Source organism: the organism of the source record quoted next, unplaced genomic scaffold, assembly GCF_019419815.1.
Source record: "Pyrus x bretschneideri cultivar Hongxiangsu unplaced genomic scaffold, Pyrus_bretschneideri_v1 Contig4, whole genome shotgun sequence".
Lineage (NCBI taxonomy): Eukaryota > Viridiplantae > Streptophyta > Magnoliopsida > Rosales > Rosaceae > Pyrus > Pyrus x bretschneideri.
Genome location: NW_025999723.1, coordinates 5,954,676 through 5,975,884, shown reverse-complemented (window position 1 = coordinate 5,975,884; position 21,209 = coordinate 5,954,676). Strand labels below are relative to the sequence as shown.

General features: G+C 38.3%; 1 protein-coding gene across 1 annotated transcript; it reads right to left on the bottom strand.

Moving 5' to 3' along the window:
* Window positions 1–269: 269 nt before the first annotated feature.
* Window positions 270–4,090, bottom strand: LOC103927548 (BEL1-like homeodomain protein 9). The gene is made up of 4 exons (XM_009336484.3): window positions 3,569–4,090; window positions 1,485–1,858; window positions 1,313–1,373; window positions 270–947 (listed from the first exon to the last, which is right to left on the bottom strand). The coding sequence occupies exons 1-4, from the start codon at window positions 3,944–3,946 to the stop codon at window positions 573–575; spliced, it is 1,188 nt and encodes a 395-aa protein (XP_009334759.2). The 5' UTR covers window positions 3,947–4,090; the 3' UTR covers window positions 270–572.
* Window positions 4,091–21,209: the final 17,119 nt, after the last annotated feature.

The following is a 21,209-nucleotide window of genomic DNA, read 5'->3' as shown; positions in this document are numbered from 1 at the left end:
TGTTGTGCCCGACTTACCGAGTTTAACTTAATATCTTGCTTCAACGCTTAATGTCCGATGTAGGATTAGTTTCCCATGTGGCCCACTATGTTGTGCTCACACATAAGAGGGTGTGTTGAATATAATCTCACATCAGGAAATTGAGAAAATAAAGTAACACATATAAGTGTGCAGTTTCACTCATAATAATACTTAGGCTTTTTGTGATAAAACCCAACACCTAACAATAGATGATTAAGTTAAGTGTGGTTAAGAGTGGGTCAATGACATGTCTCTCACACGAGAAGATGTGTTGAATATAATCCCACATCAGGAAATTGAGAAAATAAAATAACACATATAAGTGTGTGATTCACTCCTAATAATACTTGGACTTTTAGTGATAACAATAGGTGATTAAGTTATGTGTAATTAGGAGTGAATCTATGACCTGTCTCTCGGAATATCTTACACACAAGCAACTAATAACAAAATCTTGTTACCCATAACAGATGAAGTTAACAAAAGTTTGCCCTGTAGAAACATGCAGCAGCAGGGTCTTTCCTTTTACACCCTAATCCTTTCCAACGTGCTCACTTTCTCGCCTGAAGGCTTAAAGCTAAGGAAACTTCATCTATTTCGGTTGTTTTGCTAATTCTCTGTAGATCATTGCTTGTTAAGCTTCCATTAGCTGCATTCCTCCTCCATGTCTCGCTCTGCTTAGGCAAATCGTGTTGGATTTTTCGAGGGCGTTTAGTTTGGATGTCTTGAGCTTTTTGGCTAGAAGAGTTCATAGGCGGGGTCCCCAGATGGAGAACTGGATTCTCTGCAGATGGGTGAAGAGGTGCCTTTACACTCTTGTTCATTGGGTCTGGAATTGTTTGAGCCTGCTGTGTTTCAAGAATGTGTATTTCTTCCACCATCGGCTTCCAGATTCTCACTCTCGAATTAATAAACCAATTCGAAACCTGCAATATATATGTCCGAAGATAAATAGACACGGTAGGCAGCGGCAGATATCAAATTGAGGTAAGTTTCATTCATTTACAGTGGGGAAACCATCAGAAATTGTGATAAATTTAACAGCGGCAGGCATATTGCACATCATAAAATCTAAAGGGGGCTTAGAACCAGACTGAAAGCCGAGAGGACGAATTGGAAGGTCATAAGTTCCAGGGGCAGTGCTAATATCTCCTAATAGAAATGAACCAAACAAAGATTGGGCCGACCTAGGCATAGCCAAGTAGGCTGGGGTACCAGGCACCGAGCTCGAATCCCCCTCCTCACATTAGAAAAGAATGCTGCAAGAATCAACAACGAAAAATTGTCTCACCTGAGTTCTTGATAAGCCCGTCTGTTGAGCTAACATCAGCTTCTCAGAATCAGAAGGATAGCTGAAATGTTGAACAAAATCCAAGTCATAAGATACCAAATTACCAATTTATTGAATTGATATTCTAATTGAGCTGTTGACTTATATTAATGGAAAATGAGAAATAACTAACGGGTGCAGAAAGTGTTCAAAGAGCCAGGTCCTCAGCACAACCACTGCATTCTCCGGGAGACCTCTCTGGGACCGGGAGACCGATTGACGAAGGTTGTTGGTGGTGGTCAACTTCAAATTCAAATGATCATTTGGGTTCTGGTTGTTCTGAAGGCCTATTACAGAAAACCCTTCAGTTTCTTCATCGCCAAGCGACGTCTTGCCTCCGGATTGAAGCTTGTCTAAAATGGCATTCTTCAGGCAACCAAAGTGCTTCAAGATGGTTTTGATGGCAAGGGATATGTAAGGGGCTGCATTTCCAAGTCCATCAATGGTTTCAAACGATGCCACCACGGACTCCATTTGTTGGCAGTATAGTTTGTACCTCTTGTACACCTAGGAAACATGAGATGTGAGAACACAATTTAAGGGGACTTGGGTGCCAAAACTTTCTTTATTTGGGCCTAAAAGTCCATTGTGCCTCCACTAGACCCACAATACTATGGACAATTCAGTTACATTTCTACGTTAGCATGCAGAATGGGGTTAGGGCAATGTGTATGATCCCTTATATTCGAGTTCAAATCTCTTTATTATTTTCTAGAAAGAAAAAAGTAATTAAATATGAGTTAAAGTTTATCCGATAATAATCGGATTCGCATAATTATCATTTATTTTCGTTCTTTTCTTTATTAGACTATATATATGCTCTAATTTAACATAAAGTGGCTAACCCCTATGCAACATGAAATTTTTGAAGGGTGGCAATATCTACACTTTTTTTATTTTTTATTTTTTATCTTCCACTCACCTCAATTTTCGATCTCCAGATCGGATGAATTGAAGAGAATTAAACTCTAGAAAATGTGTGAAAGGTAAAAAATAATGTGTAGATAACACCACTATTTTTTAAATGGTTGAAAACACACGTAAACTAATTAATTACGAAACAAAATCAAGTAATCAACATATGAATACAATACAACAGTTAAGTTACTAAATTCAATGATGATAGAAGGTAATCCAAATCTTATTTAACAAGAAATAACATAAATGAGATAATCTGAAAACAATTCGATTGAAATTAGAGAAATGATAAGTTGACTCTCCTTATAAATTATCTGTCATTTTATGTTTTTTTTCACACAATATTTTACAATATTAACATTAAATTGTACAGTGTCAAAGAATCCTTAAACAATCTCATTTTAAAAAAAATTCCATAAAATTTTTCTTAAAATTAAGGAAAAATTTGAAATAGGTCCAATTTTATAGACTACCTTTTGAAATAGATTTAATTTTTAATGACTTTTAATTTTTGAAATAAGTCTAATGTTTTTTTAGTTATTTAGACTTATTTCAAAAAACCCCTAAAATTAACTCGAGATTGGAATGGATAAGATTTGACCTAGGGCGATCCCATCCATTTACAGATACATGGTCATGTGCCATAATCTATCACCCGATAATTAATTATGACAAGTGAAAAAAAAAAAAATGAACAGTGGACAAAATTACAAACCAATAAGAAACAATACACAGTTGAAAAAATTAATTTGTGACAAGACAAGACATCCTTTAGGCCATGACTACTGAACAAATCAATCATATGATGTGACTCCCCTGACATCAACCTCATACTACATTACTACTGTGTTAAATCCAATTATCTTCCCACATTTGACTCATATTCCATCCAAAAATTCAGAAAATATTAATTTAATCAAGATTAACATCTTAATTAGAAACATTTTTTGGTTAATTTTTGTGACATTTAAATGTTCTCATCTAATAGTATATGAAATTATAAATGGGGCGTAAGAACTCTTATGGAGAAATTTTTTAACGTTTCAAAAACAAAATCGATACTCAAAATGTTATAACACAATTAGATAATTTTTTTTCAATTTTTTAAACTGTTGTATCTTTATATACTTGTATGACAACTGTGTTACACTAAAAAATTTCTCATAAAAAAGACCATGCATTTATGTACACGAATTATAATCTTCATTCTCACAATTTAGATTTGATTAAATTAAAATATTGATGATACGGAAAAGTGCAGTACGTATAATTAAAATTAATTAGTGGTGTATAATATACCTCCTCCAGCATGGTAGTCAGCCGAGAGTTCTTCATCTGAACGTCGACCCGGTGATCTTTGGCGCAAAAGCTCCCGCAGTTGGGCGGAGGAGGATCCGAGTCGGGTAGAACCGACCCGCAGAAATCCTCGAGGAGCTGCTGGGCAGGCTTCAGAAACCTGGACCGCTTCAGTATCGAAGCGTAGCCGGTGAACGGGCCCAGAGGAACCGAGCTTCTGAGTTCTCCGGCCCGGAAAGAGACGCCGTCGTAATGGCGGGATTCGGAGAAGAGTGGCAGAGAAAACGGTGGTTGGGGTGGGTGGTTTTGGAGGGTGAAACGGAGCTTGTCTCTTCTGCTCTGTTGGGGCACGTGGAAGGCTTCCAGGCCGTCGTCCGCCATGGATAAGTTGTGAAGGTTTTGAAGAGAGAGAGAGAGAGAGAGAGGTGATGAATTGATGGAGGGAGTGTTTTGGTTGAGCTGGGACAGAGTGATGCAATGTTTAGCAAAGATAAATTTATACAGAGAAATAAGACAGGGATCGACGTGATGGGTGAAAATATATATTTGTATATATATTATTTTGGGTACTCTCATGATCTGCATCTTTTTTATTGTTTTAAAATAATAAAATATTGATGGTAATGACAATTTCAAAGAGAGAATAGTAGTCGTATACTATGCGATATTCTTCTATCGTGTTTGGTATTCTGAGTGGAAAATTAACTCAATTTTGATCATATAATAGATCTTTATGGCGGAGAATAACTTGTATTATTGAGTAATAAAACACCGGACTTTGTTATGTTTCAAAAGCAGTAAGACCAGTTAGGATTTGGTGCGGAACAACCATTAGATTTTAGATTCAAATCGTATGAATAACGAGATATATCTGTGACAATTTGAATTCTAATTGTTGTCAAACATTTTGATGTTATAACTTTGTTGTGAAAATGTGAATGGTAAAAGCGAAATTTTTTTAACTCCTTGAGCAATTTGATTAAGTTTTACCACCAAACTGTAATTCGCTTTGGTTAAATTTGGCCTATATGAAAACAACTTAAATTGAATCAAACCCCTTGTATTAATTTTATAATTTTTTTTGTCACTTAGTACCACGATCTAATGATATTCTTTTTTATTTATAAATAAGAGGTTTTAAGTTCGGTTATTGTGAAAGGCGAATTTGAACCATATTATTGCTAACCCATTATGAAGGTTAGTTCACTCCCTCACCTTTTTAGTGTATATAATATTATTTGTTAAAAAAAATTATAATTTCTTTTGCACTTGTCCTTTTTTGTTCTGACCACTTCCTATTATGGTTCCTACCCCCACAATATTGCTATCATATAAGGGCTTATTTTTAGCTACGTTTCTAGAACTTGATTTTGATTTTATTTTGCCTTTTGAAACTCAAAGTCACAATTTTACTCATTGAAACTCCAAATTCCCTTTACATTGCCTTGTTTATGTGATTTCCTTCCAAAAACAGTCAAATATGTTAATGTGGATAAAAAAAACATATTTTTAAAGACTTATTTTTAATTAGGCTCCATAAAAGTCAATTCTAAAACTTAAAAGTCGACTCTAAACTCAAAATTCGCAACTTTATCATATAAAACTCAATATTCGTTCTCTAATAAAATTAGGGCACTCGAAATGTGGAAGATGGGTAATGTACGAGGCATGCACTTATTGTCCCTTCAGATATCCGTCTTTAATTTTACAGAGTTAGCAATTAGGAATAAAATTGCAAAACAAAATTACACAATTAACACTGCTAAAATTGAAAATTACATAATTATAGCTTAATAAGTACAAAATTTAGGGTAATACAGTGATGGAGTAAGAGATATATATGACCAATAAATAACATTGCGATTTGCAGCAATGTCATATGTACGAGGTGCATGGAGTTTCTATGGAGAAATGGGTGAACTTCTCCCTGTAAACTGCAATAAAAATCAATGCCGTAGGTAAATGTCATCATATGTACGAGGTGCATTGAGTTTCTGTGGAGAAATGGGTGGACTTCTCCCTGTGAACTGCAATAAAAATCAATGTCGTAGGTAAATGTCATTTTCATTTTCGACTAGTACTAGGTTACTCGCTAGTAGCTAGCAATGTTTGAAAAATGTCCAAATTATGGGATAATGACTTAACTAGAGTAGTGTATTGGCAATGGCTGAGGCTATCTCCAACCGAAGGAGGGTCAGAGGGCTCGTTTTAATCCTCTGACTTTTCAAAAAATTAATATTTTAATGAACAGTACATGATCATATTTTTTACCATCTTCAACCGAAGACCAAAAGGTTATAAGGCCAAACATAGCATTGTGACAAAAAACCATCTCCAACTGAGGACCAAAGGGTCATAAGGCCAAATATAATTTATTATTTAAATTTAAAAATTACAATAACTTAAATTTAAAAGCTACGACATATATATTTCAAGTCAAATGTGGGTGGTTTTATTTAGAGTATATTAAAAAAAAAAAAAAGGAAGTGAAGAATTAAAGCCTAACCCAAAAACATGAAAACAATGTTTTAAAATACCAATTATACCCCTAAGATTTTAGGCTTTTAATGGAACCTAACCCTCGCAACTCCAACAAAATTAACATGTGTCATAAGCTCTACTCATCTTCAACTATTTCTGCAGAATCAGTTTTGAAACTATATGTAGAATAAGTTTGTCTAATTTATTACTATAATCAATTCAATCAGTTCTGGACTATTTTTGCAGAATCAGTTTTACCCGTCTTCGACCATTTTTGCAAAATCAGTTAAAAACATCTTCGATCATTTTTGCAGAATCAGTTCAACTGATCTTTGATAGTTTTTGCAGAATTAGTTCACTCATCTTCGATTATTTTTGCAAAATCAGTTTAACTTGTCCTCAACCATTTTTGTAGAATTAGTTCACCCGTCTTTGACTATTTTTGCAGAATCAGTTTACTCATACTCGATCGTTTTTGCAGAATCATTACACCCGTCTTTTTTGCAGAATCAGTTCAACCCGTCCTCGACCATTTCCATATAATCAGTTCACCTGTCTTCGACCATTTTTGCAGAATCAGTTCAACTCGTCATCAACCATTTTTGCAGAATCAGTTCAACCCGTCATCGATCATTTTTTGTAGAATCAGTTTAATCCGTCATCGACTATTTTTGCAGAATTAGCTGTACTCGACCATTTTTGCATAATCAGTTCAACCCGTTCTCAACCATTTTGCAAAATCAGTTTAACTCATCCTCGACCATTTTTGAAGAATCAGTTGATGCATAATAAGTTCAACTCGTCGTCAACCATTTTTGCAAAATCAATTCAACCCGTCCTCGATCATTTTTGCAAAATCAGTTCAACTCGTCTTTGACCATTGGCAGAATAAGTTCAACCCATCTTCGATCATTTTTGTAAAATTAGTTCAAACCGTTTTTGACCATAATTAGTTTCAAATACGTATAAAATCATTTTTGTATACTTTTTTACTTTTTATTTTATTTTATATTTATTTATTTTTATTTTAAAAGCAACTTGTTTGACTTTAATACTCAAAAAAAAAAAATGCAACTTTCTTATTCATGCGAGGAAGGTAAGGGTTATGGAAGAATCGAGAGCATTATTGACACACCTCGACCCGGAATGTCCACCTGGACTCCGAATCGAGCTGTGCTGGCTGACACCCAGAGGGTGATGAAGCCATAAAATGTAGTGATGTGGAAAATGTGAGTAAATTTAAACCCAAAAGTGCCTAAATATGAGAGTGCACTATGAGCGGGAATAAACCCATTTCATATGTGATGTCAGAGTATAAGTAAAGTACAGTAAAGTAGGATGAGAATTATATCCTCAAAGGTAACCATCTATATAAAGATTTGCCAAGAATCCTCGTTAACACGAAAACTCGGCTACTAAGCCTGGAGTGGTGAAAAACAAGGGTGAGTGGGCCTAAAAACAAAGCTTTATGAAAACCTTTTCGAACACATAATAACCCCTCGTCGTAAAACAAGTATAGTTTCCAAAATATACATACTACGTATAGTAAGAATATAGTTATTGTAGCCTGCAAAATCTCAAGAATTCAATACAGCATAATATTTCGTAAGTAAGCACATGATGCTCGTAATCACATAATCTCGCATAAGCAAACATATCATATCGAGTGCTCATCGATACATGCTGACACACGAGTTCATGCATAAATCTTCTAATATGAACATGACTGGGTGTAATAATGATATATGCTCTAGTACTACAATTACGTCAAGATTGGCGTTATGTGCAGCACATACGAGTCCTAATTGCCTATAGCAATCTAGGATAGGATTGGCACCTACAATGGATCCAAAGTGAGTGTACGGTGCGATGTGCACATACACATAAAACATTGGCCCTGGCCCGGGCAAGTACTAACACCAGTGCAGCAACGATGAGCAAACAATGTAAATACAATCACGCAACAGTAAATCGATAATTCACATCGACATAGTAATAAACAAAATATTTATCATGTCCATAGCTAAAATCTCACAAAAGTACGCATACATGTGCATCCCGTAGGATTTAGGATAATTTTGTAATTTCCATTATTTTGCTAATTCTTATAAACATTAGTCTAATCTAGGCATACGTAGGAAATCCTTTTTCAAATGTACAAATGGAAACTAAATAAATATATAATACTTAAAAGCAAAGACCCACTCACAGTTATTTGTGAGGTCGTAGCCGTTCGAACTTGAATAGCCGGAGTCTTCGATAGTAATCGCACATAAGTATAATATTGGGACCTATTTGTAAAACTCCACTAAGATAGTTAAATTTGGGAAAACAAAGTGTGAATTTGAAATCCGGGCGTTGAATTACGCTAAGGAGGGTGCTCGGCAAATTTTGTAAAAAGTCAACGAAAAAGTCAACGGTCAACCTTAAAAAGTCAACCAAGACATCTCAGTGGTACACTACATTAAAACTTTAGAATTTCACTAAATGGATGTCAAAAATAGACTCAAGACGTCGAAATAGTCTAGAAGAAATAGTCTAGAAGGGTTTCTAAGAAAATTTCGAAAAAGTCAACTAATGGTCAACAAATAAATGGAAACAAAATAAATATATAATACTTAAAAGTAAAGGCCCATTTACAATTACTTGCGAGGTCGCATCCATTTAAACTAGAATAGTTGGAGTCTTCGATAGTTATCGCACCTAAGCATAATATTGGGACCCATTAGTAAAACTCCACTAAGACAAATAAATTTGGGAAAATGGAGTGCGGATTTGGAATTAAGGCGTCGAAATACGCTAAGGAGGGTCCCCGACAAATGTTGTAAAAAGTCAACGAAAAAGGCAACAGTTATCCTAAAAAGTCAACCGAGACGTCCCAATGGTCAACTACATTAAAACTTTAGAATTTCACTAAATGGATGTAAAAAATGGACTCAGGACGTCAAAATTAGCTTATGAGGGATTCCGAGAAAATTTCAAAAAGTCAACTAATAGTCAACAATTAATGTTAACGAAATATTCCATTCTCAGATGGAATATTCTGTTAAAGTTAATTGAGAGGTTAACAGAATATTCCAAGGGGATATTCCCTCCAAATCAAAAATGGATCCAGGCCAGGTCTAGCCCATCTGGGTTATGAGTCATGGGTCAACGACCTAAAGGTTTGGGCTGGGTTTTCTCTTTTTATTATTTTATTTTATTTTATTTAATCCAGTATCCTGTTTTCTGGAAAAACTCGCCCGAAGAACAAAGCAAGGTCCAATCAACCATAAATCTTCACTAAACCTAATCACGCAATATACCAAATCGAAGATCAAGGAACAAGGATTTGAAATGTACCATTAGTTTCCTCGGTCGTGGCTTGAGTTGACCGGAAAAGGGTTTGAAGCTACCGGATTCCTCATCGAAAAACTGGGGAAATTCTCCTGTGCCATTACTGCATCAAAACTTCACCCATTTATGCATGTAGGCTCAACAATCGCATCAGAATATCAAATGGCAGAGAAAGGTGTCCCCGAGACTTACCTAGGCCTAGATCGTGGAGAACTTGTCGGAATAATTTCAAGAATAGTGGTGGTTCCATGTAGGGCTGGGCACAAATTTGAAGGAACCAGACTTGGCCGTTTTAAAATGTAACGGGGCAGGCCGGGCCGGGTAGAGTGCTTTAGAGTTTTAGAATTGGACCTAACCTGACCAGCTTCAAACAGGCCAGTTCGGGGCGGGTCTATGGTTCCTATTACATTTTTTCGTCATCACAAAAAAGGACGATGTCGCTCAACTAGTCTTCCTCAGTCGTCAAGCTCGTTTCTTCCACGACAACCGAAATGCAGCTCAGCCCATTTAAGCCGTCTTCCTTAGTCATCTGGGAAAGAAGAGAAGACGACAAATCAGAACCATAAAAAAACCCAACCAACACAAAATCAGAACCATAAAAAAAAACCCGGAAAAGACGAGTTAAAGAGAGAGGAGAAGACGAGTCAGAGAGAGGAAGAGTGACCTGCTCCAAAAGAATCCCACATGCGCAACGACGACGGACAAGTCGACGGCCACGAGAGTCTATCCGAATCCTAGATTATGGCAATGAGATAGTTGATCGAGTCAAGAATGCTGCGGAATCACCCGAGTTGAACCATCGAGAACTCGACGCAAGCTCTCAAGTGTGAACTCACACGTGCAATCAAATTTGATGAAGACCCAGATGATAAAATTGCTAAATAAACGTGAAAACGAAGAAAATGGACCCAAATATAGACAACAATTTACCTATGCTGAACTCGAACATCACTTTAACGGTAAGAATTGCCCAGACGGAGTAGTGGCTGAGTTGCTTGAACGGCTCTTTGAGGAAGATAAGCAGGGAGACGATCATCAGCGCCAGAACCATCTTCCCCGCAAAAACTTTATTTCACGGATCAGACTAACCCATCTGAACCACTCGGCTCGAGACATGTTGCACGGTTCAACACCAGCCGATGATTCGGTCGGAAACTGATCGGAAAGTGCAGCAGCGGGGAGAACCTGACGACTTTTGCTCCTCAATATGGATGAAGCCGAGCCTGGAGTAGCCCTTCTGGACTGAAAGCAAGTGCTCTCTAATCTCCTAGAAATTGTACTTGAAGGAACCCGATTTGGCTGCCATTTTTGTAGGGAGAGGGAAAATGGAAAGTACGAGCTCGTGTTTGTTGAACTTGGAGATCCAGATACGATTTTATCGTTGGAACTGTGAAGTGCATGAATGGAAAATGGGATAATGCTTGAGAGTTGATTTAATTAAATGATCTGATGGTTCCAAAGACCTTCTTGATGGCCTCCTAAATCTGGTTCAATTTGGTGGGTTACTTGTAAGTCGAGGGCCATGACGTCGCTTTAATCCACAATACATTATCCCATACTACAAATGGGCTGGGCCGGGGGCTCGTTCTTTCTTATTTTTGGACCCATCCCACCTTGCTAATTTCGTAGACCCACCCCGTTTTGTGTTTCAAATTTTTGAACCCGTCCCATACTTGCCCTGAACCACATGTACCCGCCCTAACTCGCGAGTCCATGACCCGTTTGCCCACCCCTAGTTCCATGGTGTAGGGAAAAAGAAGGAATAAATGACCTTCGTTAGGTCTGGGTTCGAGGTGAAGAAGTCTCAAATGTGGTGAGGTCATTAGAGGATAAACCACGGTGGTGGAGGTCACATTGATGTGTGTTGCTCGGAGAAAGGGAGTGTTCCCGGGGAAGAGACAAAACGAGTGAGAGGGAGAAAGAGAGAGAGATCTAGAAAGAGAATGTCACACCCCGATCCCGACATACGTCCAAGATCAATATGTGACGTCACCAAATACCTGTATCTTTAACATACCAGATTTTTGGGATTTGGCAAAGCACAACTCAAGATTCTGGTCGCGTAGTAATTTTTGTATACTTTGTGGCTACATCTAACTTCCTCGTTAGACTGCCTACGTACCCTAAACAGGGATCAAGTCCTTTGTAGTTCACCTTTCACTATACTCGAACAATCATCACATAATTCACTATGTCTCAACATAATACCACATTACAAGCATGTAACATCACGAGGAACATTTGACGAAGTGCAACATAATCTAGAGCCACGTTGGTCAATGAGTCTAATCATAATCATAACAACTATATCCAACAACATCCAATAATCAGACCAAACAATAACACGTATAATACACCGAAATGCAGGGCTAGAGCGACATAGTTTGACCGAAGCCTACATCTTGGAAGCTATCTCAAATAAATCAAATCCAAGGAACCAATGAGTCAAATGATGCGATTTCGGACCACTCAACAAAATCCATCAACATTGGGTTCTGGACCACTCAATGGAACCAAGACACCAAAAGGGATTCTAGACCACTCAACGGAATCTAAACCAGAATACGATTCTGGATCACTCAACGAAATCACGGAGTAGAAGGGATTCCAGACCTCTTAACGGAATCCAAGTGGATACGATTTCGGACCACTCAACGGAATTGCTGAGTATAATGCATATAGAACCACTCAATGAAATCAAAGCTGGATACGATTCCGGACCACTCAACGGAATCCCAGATCACAAGGTATTCTGGACCACTCAACGAAATTCGGACGAAACAGGGAACTGGATCACCTAACAGAACCCCATCGGAAACCCAATTCTGGAATCACTCAACGGAACCAAGTGGAAGGCTAAGGGACATGTCGACAACTCGAAGAAATAAACATGAACCAAGTGCTTAATTTACAAATGATCAATGGAATGAAACAAAGCACAAGTTAGACAATTTAGAACAGGTTAACGTAACGAGAAGTGAAACAATGAAATGGGATATAAAACAAGTTTCAAAGCAACAAACCCCATGGCTATGGGTTAACGGTCCACTTCTAGACCTCACATTTCATCGCATCATGCCAATCATACAACACAAACCACATTTCAAATATGTACGTCAATCACATTTCATAAATATTTCCAATTCACAATCAAATCATATAAATTGATGGCTAAATATAAAAATAACAATTCAATAGAAATCTACGTAAATCAAGACAGGCGTCAAACGAGGCGAACATGTCATCACGCTGGCCCAATAAGCTCCATAGAATCTCAACAACACTCTAAGATCAGTGACACGCTAGAAGGACTCAAGCTAGTTAACTAAAAAGTCAACCGTCGATCAAGGTCGAGAGTAGGGTCCACAACCCTAGAAATCTAAATTGGAAGATCTGCCTATCAGATTTCTGATCTGTAACTTCCCAAATTCCAAATTATACTTATAGAACATTGTTAAAATTTCATCATGATCCAACGGTCGGATCTTCACCAATCGCTAAAGTTATGTGACGGCCGACGTTTAGTTTTACAAACTTAGAAATCCAATTCGGGAAGACCCGTACATAGAATTCCTAATCCATCAGTTCCTAATGTCATCAAATATTACATACTATTTCATATTCAAGTTTGGTGCCAATCTAACGTTTGGATCGTCAATTCATATAATAACCAAATGGTGGGTGAATAGGCGATCAATTACTGAACTATACTAAAACATTAGACTTTCACTAAATAGATGTCAAATATGGAATCGGGGCATCAAAATTTAACCTAGAAAGGTCAGGTGGGGTCTCAGCCCATGCGCCACTGCATGTGGCGGCCGGTTGCCCCGACTTGCTGGAAAATTCAACTATTTTCAGAAATTACCAAATTTCACATACATATAGATCTCAATGAGTGGAACAAGTTTTATACCTGTGACTAAGGCCAATTTGGCCGAGAAAAGCTCCAATGTCCCTCGAACCCGCGGGAACCTTAGAAAGGGGGTGCTTCAATTCGACCTATATGCGTGCTCCGACGCCTCCACCACTACTTGGGATTTCTTCCTGAGGTTGAGGGGAGCCTATTGGTAGTGATAATCGATGGAGTTAGTTTCAGGTTTGCTGGATCGCCACCGTGGAGTCCACCGCACCCACCGGTGCGGTTCTTCATGAATCCGATCTAAATTTTATAAATCTTGGGGTGGAATAGGTGGAGACAGGGTCATGGTGTGATTTTGTGGTGTTAGATGATGTCAAAATCACCGAAAATTTGATGAAAAATCATCGAAAATCATCGCATGAAGTTGGGTTGGGGAAAACGGGTCACCAGGTCGCTTGGGAGAATTGGGTTGGCTATTTTCCTCCCCCTCATTTCCCTCATTTCCCTCATTTCCCTCCTTTCTCCCATTTTTCATTGGCCCATCTCTCTCCCTTCTAATTTCTGATTGGTTGATCCCCTTCACCCATCTCTATTTTCTCTTCTTTGCTTTCCATCCTAGCCACACACGTGGCATAACTCATTGCTCCAGAAAATCTGGAGCCAAATTACAAAAATATCCCTAACTTTAAATGTTAATAACTTATTCGTTATAACTCCGTTTCATGAACGGTTCATGCCTACGTGTTTGTGAGATCGAGCTCTATTCAAAAATATAAATTGTGACCTCGAAGGGTCTACGGATTTTAGATAATTAATTTCCAAACTTCAAACTTCGTAACTAATTTGATTAAAATCTAAATTCAAATAAATTAATATAAATTCTCGAAAAATAATATAAAATCTTAATAATACAAATACGTAGATTAAAAAGTGAAATCTAGGAACGGAATTTCACAGAGAATCAGGAAGAACACCCTAGAAATGAGGGAGGTTGCCACATGTCAGCTAAGGAGTGGTCCTAAGTGGAAAAGATCTTAACTTGGAAAATTACCAAAATACCCTTATGTTCGTAAGTCTGTAAGATTTCTGTCGTGGCTCCAAATTCGATTCCATTTTCTCCTATGCATTTGTAATGACGAACGCTACGAGGATTCGTTAAAAGAATGTTTCGTACGTCTCACAATATGTTGGTTAACGAAGGTCAACATCCTTGCCTTTAAGGGCATTTTCGTCACTTCACTCATTTAAAATTAATAAAATCGTAAAATTAGGGACGAGTTGTCACATTATGGAGCACGAAATTGAATCAATTATATATATATATATATATATATATATATATATTTTTTTTTTTTTTTTTAATAGAACGAATTTGCATATTTTTAGAAGAATTAGTAAATGGGGAAGCCTAGTTTGTGTTGGGTTGGGTTAGATTGATTCTTAGTCGGTATTTGTAAGTTCCAAAGAATTTACCTTTTTATCAATCAAATTAAGTTTAAAGTTAAGTGACATCCTCCTTCAAATTAATGAATCACTGTGTATTAATTTAATTTCTCTTGTGCATGTTCCATCATGTTTTCAGTCCTTTGAGGATTGATTTAACAATGTCCAAATGTATAAGGATACAAGATTGACGCTTGTTTTGTAATTTGGTCTTTTGTTCACTTGGATCAATTTTTTTATCATTTAAAAAAGTTTGAGGGCATATTTTGATGTACTTGGTGAAACAAATAAATTTGAATTAGGTTTTCTAAAGTCTCATTCCCAAGTGTAAATATAATTGTTTTAGCTTTTGTACTAGTTAGCCTCAACTAATGATGGGAAGCTCATTCTTGCGGCAAAAAGGTGTAGATGCTTCAAATAGTTAACTCAATTATAATTATAGACCTAAAATTCTATTTGCATATTTGTATGTATATATTTGTGTTTGCTTGTAGGGACATATGAACCTGAAGTTCATAATTAGTTCCAAAACCTGAAGTTTCTTAAAAACACGCCTTGTTTGAAGACCTGAAGTTTTCATTTAAAAGCATCATCCATGAAAACTTAAAGTTTTTTTCATGCAAAATTAAACCAATACATGTTTATTAGAACCTGTATTTTCTACTCCTATGTGAATCGATTGATTTTTCTCCATTACACTAACCACATCTTGTCCATCTATTTTGTGATAGGAACATGTCGAATTTGAACAAACTCGACTTCACCGCTTTGGTGGTCTCTGGAAGGAACTACTTTAAATGGGTCCAAGATATGAAGCTCTACCTCACTGCAAAGAACTTGCGTCCAGCCATCGAAGAAGATACGAACAACCCTGTTGGCGAAGCTGAGAAAGCCACTGCCATGATCTTCATCGGAAGACATATCCATGAAGCCTTGCAAACTGAATATCCAGCTGAGGAAGATCCATGCGCAATATGGGTAGCTTTGGCTGATCGTTTTGATCACTAAAAGGACATATTCTTGGTGTCACATCCTGACCTATCCTTACCTAGCACGAGGCCTTTTGCGAGCTCACTGGCTTTGGGTTCCATAGGAACTCTGAAGTTAAGTGAGTTGCGCGCGAGAACACTCCCATGATGGGTGACCGTAGCACGATATTGTTCGCTTTGGGCCCTGACCATACCCTCACGATTTTGTTTCTGGGAAATCACACGAGAACTTCCCAGTGGGTCACCCATCATGGGAGTGCTCTCGCGCGCTACTCGCTTAACTTCAGAGTTCCCATGGAACCAAAAGCCAGTGACCTCCCAAAAGGCCTCATGCTAAGTAAGGATGGGAATATACATATAAGGATCACACCCCTGGGCGATGTCGGATGTCACAATCCATCCCTCTTAGGGGCCCAACGTTCTCGTCGGCACACATGTAACCAGGGTTAGGCTCTGATACCAAATTGTCACATCCCGGCCCGGGCCCCCACCACAACCCGGGCCCGCTCAACCACCGTAGCACGATATTGTCCGCTTTGGGCCCCAACCATGCCCTCACAGTTTTGTTTCTAGAAACTCACACGAGAACTTCCTAGTGGGCCACCCATCATGGGAGTGCTTTCGCACGCTACTCGCTTAACTTCGGAGTTCCCATGGAACCCAAAGCTAGTGAGCTCCCAAAAGGTCTCGTGCTAGGTAAGGATGAGAATATACGTATAAGGATCACACCCCTGGGCGATGTGGGATGTCACACTTGGCTGAAGCAAGACATGACTGGCAGCATTTGCACTTCCAAGACTTTAGGTTTGTGAATGAATATAACTATAAAGTTTGTCGAATCCAATCACTTCTCAAGTTTTGTAATGAAACTTTGATCGAAAAGGATCTCCTGGAGAATACCTATTTGACTTTCTCTGCTTCTAATATTATCTTGCAGTAACAATATAGAGCTCAGAAGTTCACTAAGTTCTCGGATTTGATTTCTATTTTACTTCTCGTTGAAAAGCAAAACCAGTTGTTGATGAAGAATCATTAAGCTTGACCTACTGGGTGACTTCTGTGCCTGAAGCACATTATAACATAAATCAATGCCCAAAACGTCAAAAAAGGCATGGTAGGGGAGGCCAAAAGCCACCCTGTGAACGTCAACAGAGTCAAGGCCCATCCAAGGGAAGAAACAAAGCCCACAAGTGCTCAAACGTTGCTCCCAAAGCCCCGAACTTCAAGAATAAAGGCAAAGCACCTGGCACCATGAATGCGGATATGTGCTATTGCTGTGGTTCAAAGGACTATTGGTCCCATATTTGCTGAGCTCCCATACTGTTGTAGCTGAATATCATTCTTGCTGTAAGAAGTTTGAATCAAACTTTGAGCACATGAACGAACCGGAGATTACAAAGATGGAGGTTTTTGACTTTCAAGAGGATACCACCCCTATGGAAGATTAGAATATTAGACATAAACAATTTTAGTTAGTTAAAATTGCACAATGGGGCCGAATTTCGCCTAGTGGGCAAACCTTCTTTCTTTTTTGGTTGATTTTTGAACAATTTTCCTTTATATTTGGATTATTTGTTGGTGATTTTTTTTTGGATATTAAGTTTTAATTAATTATCATCCTTGAGTAAATGAAATTATTTTGAATTGATATTTGTTTTTAGAACTTTTATACATGTAACCGATTCAAATTAATTTTTCATTCTAGGTATGACAAGTTGGGAAGTTAATTGTCTGGCAGATAGTGCAACCAAGCACACCGTTTTGCGTGAACGCATCTATTTCACTAACTTCATACCTAAGAATGCACCTTTGACAACCCTCTCAGGCCCATCCAACATGATAGAAGGATATGGTAAGGCACGTCTAATGTTGTCCAATGGTACAATATTGACCATTGCTGAGACACTCTATTCTCCATATTCCAAGTTGTTAAGTTTCAAGGACATTAGAGATAACAATTACCACGTTGAAACCCACGTAGATAACATAGTTGAATTTCTACCTATAACTTTCTACGAATATGGCCAGAAGCGTATTTTAAAGAAGATGGAATGTATCCTGAGTGGTCTGTATACTAAGACCATACGCCCCATAAAATGCCACTATGTGGCCGACTTTACTACTAGAACCGCGCACAAAATTACACTTTGACATGATCGTTTGGGACATCCTGGATGAATAACGATGTGCCGAATCCTCAAATCATCACACGGGCATCCACTAACCCGAAGTTTAGGTTCGATCTAAGGAATCGCATGTCAAACATGTTTTATGGGAAAACTTATTACTAAGCCTTCTTATGACAAGATTTGTTTGAATCCGCCCATTTTTCTACAACGGATTTAGGGGGGACATTTGTGGACCCGATTCACCCTTCATGCGGACCATTTAGATACTTTATGATTTTGGTTGACGGTTCCACATGTTGGTCACACGTGTGCTTGTTGTCCATAAGGAATGTTGCATTCTCCAAATTGTTAGCTCAGGTTATCAAGCTCAGGGCTCACCACCCTGATTATCCGATCAAATATCTTTGATTTGATAATGATGGAGAATTCACATCTAAAACTTTTGATGACTATTGCATGTCGGTTGGGGTTAAAGTTGAACATCACGTACCATATGTTCACACCCAGAATGGCCTGGCAGAGGCTTTCATTAAGCGCTTACAAATGATTGCTTGATTGTTGGTCATACGTACCAAGCTCCTGATTATTGCTTGGGGCCATGTAATATTGCATGCTGCAAAGTTGGTCCACCTGAGGCCTGTTGCAACACAACCATTTAGTGCCATTCAGTTGGTTACCGGATACTAACCCGACATATCGCATCTACGCATTTTTGGTTATGTGGTATATGTGCTGATTTCGCGACCCTTATGTAAAAAAATGGGGCCTTAGTGAAGGGTGAGAATCTATATCGGATATGATTCTCTTTTGATTATTCGTTACTTAGAACCTTTGACAGGCGATTTATTTACTGCTCGTTTCGTGGATTGTCACTTCTATAAGATAGTTTTCCCATCGTGAAGAAGAGATAAGAACGTCAACGCTTCTGAAGAATGATGCAAATTATCATGGACGACTCCCACTTTGTCTCATTTAGATCCCCACACCGTTTAGTCTGAATCTGAAGTGTAGCGTATATTAGATCTCCAGAGCATAGCTTAGAGTATGCCAGATGCTTTCACCGATCTAGCATGAGTGACAAGATCACATATTCTAGCTGCGAATACGCCTACAAAGATGGATATACCAAATATACGATGAACTTCCCTCCTGGAGGACCGGGGCGCCAATCTTAGTGATATATGTATATTAGCGGCTAACCAATCATCTGCCCTTACACAAAAGCGTGGTAGACCTCTTGGTTCAAAGGATTCACATGCCCGGAAAAAGAAATCCACGGCACAAGGTCCCGAAGAGCCTACTGTGAATCTGACTATTGCTTACTTATTCTATCCAATTCATAAGGAAATTCTAGATTATGGAAGCGTCCTTGAAGAGATGAATCCTCCTCCCGAGAATCGTGAGATTTCGGTCTATTATGCTAGCTTAAATGATGTGTGGCACAGAAATAAGATGATTGTCAAAGATGCATTAACATATGCAGTAGCTACTGAGAACATGTTGAGCGATGACATTGAACCGTGTTCCGTTAATGAATGTCGACGTAGAATTGATTGGTTAAACTGAAATAAGCGATCCAAGTCGAACTCGAAATGTAAGGTGTTTGGACCTGTAGCTCATACACTTCCACATGTGAAGCTTGTTGGCTATAAGTGGGTTTTTGTTTAGAAGCGTAATGAGAAGAACGAAATTGTGCGTTACAAAGCTCGTCTTGTTGCACAAGGCTTCTCACAACGTTCCAAGATTGACTATGATGAAACTTATTCATCCATTATGGATGTGATTACTTTTCACTACCTTATCAGTTTGGTAGTTTCCGAAAAACTGAGTATACAGCTGATGAATGTAGTAACTGTATATCTCTATAGGGATCTTGATATGGAAATTTATATGAAAGTTCCTAAAGGACTTACATTGACTGATTCAAATATTTCCAAACCCCGGAACACGCTCTTAATGCGGCAGAGGCGTTCACTCTACGGTTTGAAGCAATCCAGAAGAATGTGGTATAACCATCTGAGTGAGTATTTGACTAGTCAGGGATATGTGAACAACGAACTATGCCTTTGCGTGTTCATTAAGAAGTCACATTCCGGATTTGTGATTGTTACAGTATATGTCAATGACATGAGCCTTATCGGAACTCTTGAAGAGCTCGCGAGAATTGCTGCACACTTGAAGTCGAAATTTGAGATGAAAAATCTAGGTAAGACTCGATACTATCTCGGTCTCGAGATAGAGCACTGTTCGGATGAAATTTTAGTACATCAATCGAACTACACCCAGAAGGTGTTGCACCACTTTAATAAGAATAAAGTGAAGCCTTCAAGTACTCATATGGTCGTTCGATTGCTAGATGCAAAACGAGATTCCTTTTGTCAAAAGGAGGATGATGAAGAGATTTGGGAGCTTGAAGTTCCTTTTCTAAATGTGATAGGCTCTTTATTGTACTTAGCTCAATGCACTAGACCCGACATCTCCTTCGTTGTTAATCTTTTGGCAAGATACAGTAATGCACCAACATGCAGATACTGGACTGGCATGAAAGACATCTTCCGTTACCTTAAGGGTACTACGGATTTGGACTTGTTTTATCCCTATGGATCATCGAGTGATGCCTTACCCCCTGCTTCTCTAGTCAATTCTCGCCTTATTGGTTATGCCGATGCAGGATACTTGTCTAATCCGCACAAGGCACGTTCTCAAATAGGTTATGTCTTTATCGTTGAAGGCACTGCAATATCTTGGAGGTTAACTAAACAGACCTTAGTTGCCACTTCGTCTAAAGATGCTGAAATTCTCGCCTTACATGAAGCAACTTGAGAATGCTTTTGGTTGAGAGCAATAGTGGGCCATATTTGAAGCTCCTACGATCTTTATCTTGCCGTAAATGTCCCTACGACGATCTGAAGACAATGTAGCATGCATCGAATAGCTCAAGAAAGGTTATATCAAAGGAGACAACACCAAGCAAATTGGACCGAAGTTCTTTTTTTCACATCAACAACAAAAGTATCAGAAGATTGAAGTTACGCAAATCCGTTCACAAGACAATATGGCCGACCTCTTCACCAAATCACTGCCGAAGATGATGTTTCAGAAGCTTGTTCATGGAATTGGTATGCGTAAACTTTTTGAGTTGTAACATTGCTATTTCTCTTTGGAATTGTGTCAAACTCAGGGGAAGTATCTTGAAGATACTTGCTTGATCTTAATGTACTCTCTTTCCTTACGATTAGGAGTATTTTCCCATTGGGTTTTTTGCTACCTAACTAAGTTTTAATGAGGCACCCACCTTGGGCTAGTCATATCCCTGATGATGTCTCATAGACGTTTCTTTTGACTTTACATTTCTCACACATTTTTCCTTAGACTATGGATTTTGTCCCTTCTCGGGTTTTTGC

Excerpts from the sequence above, each read along its gene's own strand:
- LOC103927548 (XM_009336484.3), bottom strand. The coding sequence starts at position 3,946 with ATGGCGGACGACGGCCTGGAAGCCTTCCACGTGCCCCAACAGAGCAGA. Across the intron at positions 1,859-3,568 it reads TGACTACCATGCTGGAGGAG|GTGTACAAGAGGTACAAACT; the intron begins GTATATTATACA and ends CATGTTTCCTAG. Across the intron at positions 1,374-1,484 it reads TTTGAACACTTTCTGCACCC|CTATCCTTCTGATTCTGAGA; the intron begins GTTAGTTATTTC and ends TCAACATTTCAG.